This window comes from Papio anubis, chromosome 1 (genome assembly GCF_008728515.1).
Source record: "Papio anubis isolate 15944 chromosome 1, Panubis1.0, whole genome shotgun sequence".
NCBI lineage: Eukaryota > Metazoa > Chordata > Mammalia > Primates > Cercopithecidae > Papio > Papio anubis.
The window spans coordinates 216252286-216259749 of record NC_044976.1 but is presented as its reverse complement, the minus strand read 5'-3'; the positions used below and the strand labels follow the sequence as shown (position 1 = coordinate 216259749).

The window sequence follows — 7464 nt, the reverse complement described above, 5'->3', positions numbered from 1 at the left end:
TAACCATTTTAAGAGTACAGTTCAGTGGCATTAAGTACATTCATATTGTGTGACGGTCACCACCATCCATCTGCAGTACATTTTCATCTTCCCAGACGGAAACTCTGTACCCATGAAACGCAAGCTGCCCCTCCCCCTCCAGCCCCGGGAGCCAGTGTCCCACCTTCTGTCTCTGTGCGTTTGACGATGGGGGCCTCAGATAACCCCTCCCCCTCCAGCCCAGCAGCCACTGTCCCACCTTCTCTCTGTGCGTTTGACGATGGGGACCTCAGATAACCCCTCCCCCTCCAGCCCCAGGAGTGTGTCCCACCTTCTCTCTCTGTGCATTTGACGATGGGGGACCTCAGATAAGGACGTTTTCATCTTTCTCTGACTGCCTTATGCCCTCAGGAGAATGTCCTCAAGGTGCATCCATGTAGCATGTGTTGAGAATTTCCTTCTTGTTGTTGAAGGCTGAAGAACATTCTCTTCGATGTATACAGCACGTTTTATTTCTCTATTATCCTGGCATGGTTCTTGTTACATTTTTATTTAGCGGTTTCTAAGGAGGGCATCAGCCCTTAAGCTGTCTTCCTGACCTATGAATAGGCTGGAACACAGCGCCCAGAACCTCAACAGCCCCAGCTTCCCCTCCCCGGCTGTGCACCCCAGGACGGGCCGTGAGGGCTCCGTGTACCCCCAGGATGGCCGCTAGGGCTCCGTGCACCCCAGGATGGCCGCGAGGGTCTGCTGGTGGCACCCCAGGGATGGCCGTGCTGCAGGGTCTGCAAGATGGCCATGGGGATGTGGGGATGTGGAGGGTGACGTGTCTGCACTCCTTGGGGTCAGTCACTACGCAGAAACGGAGCTTCAAACACCAGAACCTCTCCTATGGCCAGTATTCAGTGGGTCTCCTAAGGCTCAGGCCTAACGGTTTCTTCTTCCAGAATGCTCATGAAGAAGGTGGAATTTTTAAAGTTAGGAACTCCCCCACACTGCCCCACTACACACACACACATTCCCCCCCACTGCCCCACTACACACACACATTCCCCCCCAACACACACACATTCCCCCACACACACACACACACATTCCCCCCCAACACACACACATTCCCCCCCTGCCACACACACACACAAGGCGGAAAGAAAAGTATGTCCAAGTACCACGATGATTGAAAATCCCAATTGCAGAAATCCCTTCAGTGCCATCCTACTGTGGAGAAAATGTCACGTCCAACACATCAGACATGTTAACTTCTTAGGGTCAAATTCTGAAAGTGTCTGATTTATTTTAAAAATAAATTATATCTTGATTCTTTTCAGGTTCATGTGACGCCGGTCGGGCTGCCTCAGATGCCATCACGATTCAAGGTTTGGGGTGAGTTTCCATGCATCAGTGTCCTCGCCAGCATGAGAGAACGGTGACCCTCCATCTAGTCAGCTGCAAAGCCACACAGTCTGCAGGACCAGCAGGGCCACTTCCCAGGTCTCCCCGGGCCACCCACTCCAGGGCTGGTCTGAGAAAGCTGAGGGCAGGGCTTTCGTCCGCTGGCTGAAATCCAGGGTGCAGTGCTGGTTTGCTTCCTGGGCTCCAACCCTGGGAGAAAAGCGAAAGCTGGTTTCTAGGTTCTGTGTAATAATTCTTCACAAACAGATGTAAGTACAGCTGGCCAGGGAACGAAGGGAGCTGAACGAATACGCCCACCAGGGGTGGCCCAAACATAAGCGCATCCTTGGATCTCTCCTGGTGCTTGGCGCCCTCACCCACTGGACTACAGAAAGCCCAGACTGCGGAGTGACCCCAAGGGCTCCCTCACGAGGCCCCTGCAGGAGCCCTGGGAACCCCATGACGGGCCTCCCGCAGTCAAGTGCTGTCCCCAGCTCTGTGGCTGCCCTGCCTGGGAGGCCGCTGCTGGAGGGTCCTCCTCCTGCTTCCAGCTCCCCTCCCCGTTGGGAAACCCGTGGGCCTTCGTGGCGGGAGGGGTGCTGACCCAGGGCCAGCGGGCCCCGCCTCGTCCTGCACTGCCAGCCTCCTTCTCGGGACACCTTCCTGGGGATCCCCTCAAGTCCCTTCCCAGAACACGTCCTCAGTCTAACGCACAGGTGCGTGAACGTCTGAACTCCAGCGAGGAGGCTGACACCTTTCCCACAGGATCCCTGGGCCCCACGCAAAAAAGGGTTTGGATGAACATGGTCTCCACATCCAGAACATTCCATGATGGCCAAGGAGTGCAGGAACATGGAGCATGCTAAGGCAGGGAGCCAGTCATTCAGGACATACAGATGACATCCGGTGCTGGGGAGTGGGGTGGGGAGGGGGGACGCCAACCTGAAACCCCTGACGTCCAGCCCCAAATGTGGTAACATAAGGTCTGAGTGTGTACGGTGAGGACGCAGAAACAGATCGAAATGTACCTGGAGTAGGTGAGGCTCGTTAAGAGTCGCCTCCTGAGCTGAGCGTCTCTTCTGAAGCTTGCTTGCTGCCATTTTCCCACCACCCCATCCCGCTGGCCTGGGAGGGTGAGGACTCCAGTGTGGCCTTGGCCGGCTCCCCGCAGCGCTGGGCCTGCAGCTGGTGTTCATTCTGTTAACGAAGCCCTTGCCTGCTGTTTCCCAGCTCCCCATGTTCCCCAAGCGCAGGGTCCGTCGACACCCGCTGCTTTCCCCATGCACCGTGAGCCACAGCACACAGGAGGCCCCGAGATGCCACCTGCCGTCCTCGACAGCTGTAGATCTTCCCTCCTGTGCAGATGAGAGAGATCAGCCTACCTGCTCACAAAAGCCGCCACTGGCTGGGCGTCTTAGACTGACTCTTGTCTTCTTAGAATTTCAGATAAACACGCTTCCTTCACAAATGCCGACGGTAAAGTGACGGTCACTCCACACAGCAAATGCAAGGTTGCCGTTAACGGGGTGCCCATCGCCACCAGGACAAAGCTGCAGCATTTGGTAAACTTTCCTGCAGGCCCACAGAATGTCCTAGGTCCCCCCCAAGAGCTGGGAGGGGACAGTCATGTGAGGTGCCCACATTACAGACGTGGCAGGAAGGGGCGTTCACACTGGCTCCTCTGCCACCATGGTCCGGGGACGACATGGCACCGCTGCTGGAGGGACAGACCTGCTCCTGACTCGCTGTGTGGTCTTGGGCAAGTCACTTCACTCCTCTGACCTCACCTGGAAAACAAGGAGGGCTGAACTAGGTGTTCTCCAAGGTCCCTTCCAGCTCCAACATGTTGTGCCATTTTAGATTTTTCTAAGAGCCTGTCGCTGAGAGGGGTTGAACAGCATCTTGCAAACGTCGCTGCCTCTTCCTCTCCAATCTGCCAACTCTGGGGCCCCTGCCAGCTTCCCAGTAGCCCTGGCCCCTCCCTGGTGGCCAGAGCCTTTCAGACAGGACAGGCACATGGGGACTGGCCACTCCCCTTTTGGAAAGCCCCTCGGTGACCTCCCTCGGCCTCCTGTCCCTGGCCACACCGCCCTTCTTTTGGTTGTTCAGCAGCTGTCTCTGCCCCACCAAGACTCACCAGCCGGGAGGGCTTAGCTTAAGCATGGCCCCTCTGAAGAGGCCTTCTCCAGCCTACAGTCTGCGTTAGTCCCCGGTGTCCCCGCAGCCACGGCTGCACTCGCCCAGCCCAGCCTGGAAACGCGTGGAGGGAGGGCCTGGCTCTGGGTGGTCCCCACAGACCCCCAGGGCCAAGGGAGTCACGCCCTCAATGTGTGCGATGAAGGTGAATGCAGGAGCCAGACGCCACCTGCCCTCCTGTCTGGGTCTCTCCCTGTCTGTGGGATTCCTGAGGGAAGGACATTCCTCAGGTCCTTCTCACTGGGGAGGTTCACCTCACCCTCCTTGGTCTCAAACCCCTCCTAAGCCCACCGTCTCCTCCCCAGGACCGCCTGATTTTGGGATCCAACAGCACCTACCTGTACGTGGGATTTCCTTCGGAGCGGGGCAGTGAGGACCTGAGCAGGTTCGATTACGACTTCTTCCAGTTGGAGAGGGCAGCCGCGGAGGGAGTCAGCGCAGACAAACTCTGTGAGCCCCTCCTGACTGCTGGCCTCTCCCGTGTGCTGATCTGACAGCAGCGATTTCACACTGTCTCTCTGCTTTCCTTAAGAAAATCATCATTTGTTTTGTCAAAGTCTAATGTTTACAAAATTGAATTATGATTTCCATATAGAGTGAGTACACGTTAAACATTCAACTCGTTAAATGACGAATGAGGGTAAAGATGGTTCAAAGGGGTAGAGAAGAGTGGGGTACACAGCAAATGAGGAAGAATGCTGAGCTAGAGAAGCCGGTGAGCAGCCTCCGGCCGCCCCCAGGGGCCTGCTGGGCCTGCAGAAACAGTGGCCCAGCTCAGGAGCGGCCGGCTGGGGCCTGGTCTGGGCTGGAAGTGCATGGCCCAGAAGAATGCACAACCGAGGCCTCTGAGACGGAATCTCCCCTTCTCCTCTGAACGCAGCCCTTGGCAATACCCGAGGCTGGCCGCCCGCCGCTGCTGGTCTCCGCTGGGGCTTTCACAGGCCTTCCTGCTCCTCTTCCCGCCCCGATTCACTGTGCTCCGGGTGGTTCCCCCAGAATCCAGGTGAGGCTAGAGCCTGCTGAGATCTCAGTGGTGTGCGGGCTTCCTGGAGGGGCCCCAGGCTTTGCTCAGCGGCGGGACTCTGCCTGAACTGGCAGTAATGACACCGCTGGTGGAAAGTGGGCAGACCCACCTGTGTGTATGCACGAGTTCCTCCCTGTTCCCTACACCACGGTGTTTCTCTCAGAATTTCGGCAAAATACATCGATTTGAAATTCACCTCCTTGCTCTTCTGCTGCCGAAGTTCTCAACTTTTAAAAACGAACCAGGCCGGACGCTGTGGCTCAGGCCTGTAATCCCGGCCCTTTGGGAGGCCGAAGCGGGAGGATCACGAGGTCAGGAGTCCAAGACCATTGCAAACATCGCTGCCTCTTCCTCTCCAATCTGCCAACTCTGGGGCCCCTGCCAGCTTCCCAGCAGCCCTGGCCCCTCCCTGGTGGCCACAGCCTTTCAGACAGGACAGGCACGTGGGGATTGGCCACTCCCCTTTTGGAAAGCCCCTCAGTGACCTCCCTTGGCCTCCTAACACGGTGAAACCCTGTCCGTACTAAAAATTCCAAAAACTAGCCGGGCGTGGTGGCGGCGCCTGTAGTCCCAGCTAGTCAAGAGGTTGAGGCAGGAGAATGGCGGGAACCCAGGAGGTGGAGGTTGCAGCGAGCTGAGATCGCGCCACTGCACTCCAGCCTGGTGACAGAGTAAGACTCCATCTCAAAAAAATTAAAAAAAAAAACCAACAACGAACCAGCAAGACTCTGTCATACCAGGCCTGGAAAAGCCATCTGTTCATTGACTTGCTCTCCGAGGTTGACTGTGCCGCTGCCCTTGTGGCCCTGGTGGTGCCATGAAGCTGAACCAGCCCCAGACCCTGGCTCGGACCCTAGTGAAGACTTGGGTCCCCAACAAGGCAGCAGCTCTGTGAGCCGTTTGGGGTCAGACCTCAGGGCCAAGGGCACTGTCTGCACCCACAGGCCGGGGGGTCTCTAAAGAGTTGAGATTTGCTGACGAGAGGCAGTACCAGCCTGGGTCTGGGAGGGAGATTGATCCTTCCATAATTTCCACAAGCCTCTCCTTCAAGCCATCCCAAGTATAATAGAAGCACAGGTCGCTTGTGTGCCAGCAGCAGCTGGAGGTCACCTCCAGGCCTTGTGTCTAGCCAGGCATGTCTCACCTCGCCCCACCCTCCTCCAGTCTGAAGCCACCTTGGCTCAAGGACCCTGAGACCAAGAATGGGAAGTGGGAGCAGAGGGTCTGCTGCCTGCGGCCAGGATGCATGGGTTGAGATAAGCAGCTACATAAGGAGAAGTCAGGCAGTGTTGTTTTCCCCTCAGTTTTTTTTTAATTACATGCTTGTAATTTAAAAATGTAGATATTTGATGAACAGCTGAACGAATGAACAAATAAGCATACAAATTTATTCATGGTGACTGGGCATGGTATCTCATGCCTGTAATTCTAGCACTTTGGGAGGCCAAGGCAGGAGGATGGCTTGAACCCAGGAGTTGAAGACTAGCCTGGGAAACAAAGTGAGACCTCATCTCTACAAAATATTTAAAAAATTAGCCAGGCATGGTGGCTTGCACCTGTAGGCCCAGCTACTCAGAAGGCTGAGATGGGAGGATTGCTTGAGTCCAGGAGGTGGAGGCTGCAATGAGCAGAGATCATGCCACTGAAGGCTAGCCTGGATGACAGAGCGAGAAAGCTAAAAAAAAAAGAAAAAGAAAAAAAGAAAAAAAAAGGGCCTGGTATGGTGGCTTATGGCTGTACACCTCTAATTCCAGCACTTTGGGAGGCCGAGGTAAGCAGATCACCTGAGATCAGGAGTTCTAGACCAGCCTGGCAACATGGTGAAACCCCATCTCTACTAAAAATACAAAAATTAGCCAGGTGTGGTGGCACACACCTGTAATCCTAGCTTCTCGGGAGGCTGAGGCAGGAGAATCTCTTCAACTCGGGAGGCGGAGGTTGCAGTGAGCCGAGATGGCGCCACTGTACTCCAGCCTGGGCAACAAGAATGAAACTCTGTCTCAAAAAAAAAAAAAAAAAAAATTCATGGTGGAACAAGTGACTGACTTTCACCTCCCCTGTGATTGTTGCCAGGTGCTGCGGACGGTGGAGACGGCAAGGCAGACCCCAGTGTCCTGGCTGCGTTCCAGGACTACATCAAACTGATGCCGCTGGTTGCAGAAGCAAATCAAATGAGTGAAGAGCTGAAGAAGGTAATTTAGCTAGAGCCAGGAGCTGGTATGCCAAGTGCCCCTTGTGGGGCAGGGGCGCCTTCTCAAGGACTCTCAGGGAACTAGCGACAGAAGCCAGACTGCCCAGCCCAGTCCCGAGCACCATTCCTTTCACCAACAGCCTACCAGGGCCATCAGGATCCCAGACCAACTCTCACTGGCCATGAGCAGGCCCTCCCAGATGGTCCTGGGGCCTCTCCGGGTCTAGGCACCCTGATGGCTGCTGTGCCACAGAGACGACCCGGGCCGGGGACAGCTCCCTGGAGACATGAGCTCCCATCGGCCGGAACCTTGTAAGAGATTTAATCAATTTGGTAGGGACTCCAAGTGTTAGTTCCAGGATATATTGGAGAAAAACTGGTGCTCTGTCCTTCCTCTTAGTGGGAAATCCAAGGGGCAAGAGTGGGACACCTTCTTAGAGAAAGTCTTATCCATTCGTTGTTTAGGAAGCTGGAGGGTGGGAGGATGAAAAAGCAATTGCAAAAGTGGTATGAGCTGTGAATGTAGGATTTTTTTTTTTTTGACAGGGTCTCACTCTGCTGTCCAGGCTGGAGTGCAGTGGTGCAGTTGTGGCTCACTGCAACCTCCACTTCCCAGGTCCAAGTGATCCTCCCACCTCAGCCTCCCAAGTAGCTGGGACTACAGGCGTGCACTTCCATGCCT

The 7464-nt window shown here is 55.5% G+C and overlaps 1 protein-coding gene across 1 annotated transcript; it reads right to left on the bottom strand.

Moving 5' to 3' along the window:
* Nucleotides 1–1253: 1253 nt before the first annotated feature.
* On the bottom strand, nucleotides 1254–5156 carry LOC110742049. The gene has a single exon (XM_021932068.2). The coding sequence runs from the start codon at nucleotides 2607–2609 to the stop codon at nucleotides 1629–1631; it is 981 nt and encodes a 326-aa protein (XP_021787760.2). The 5' UTR covers nucleotides 2610–5156; the 3' UTR covers nucleotides 1254–1628.
* Between the last annotated feature and the right edge of the window lie 2308 nt (nucleotides 5157–7464).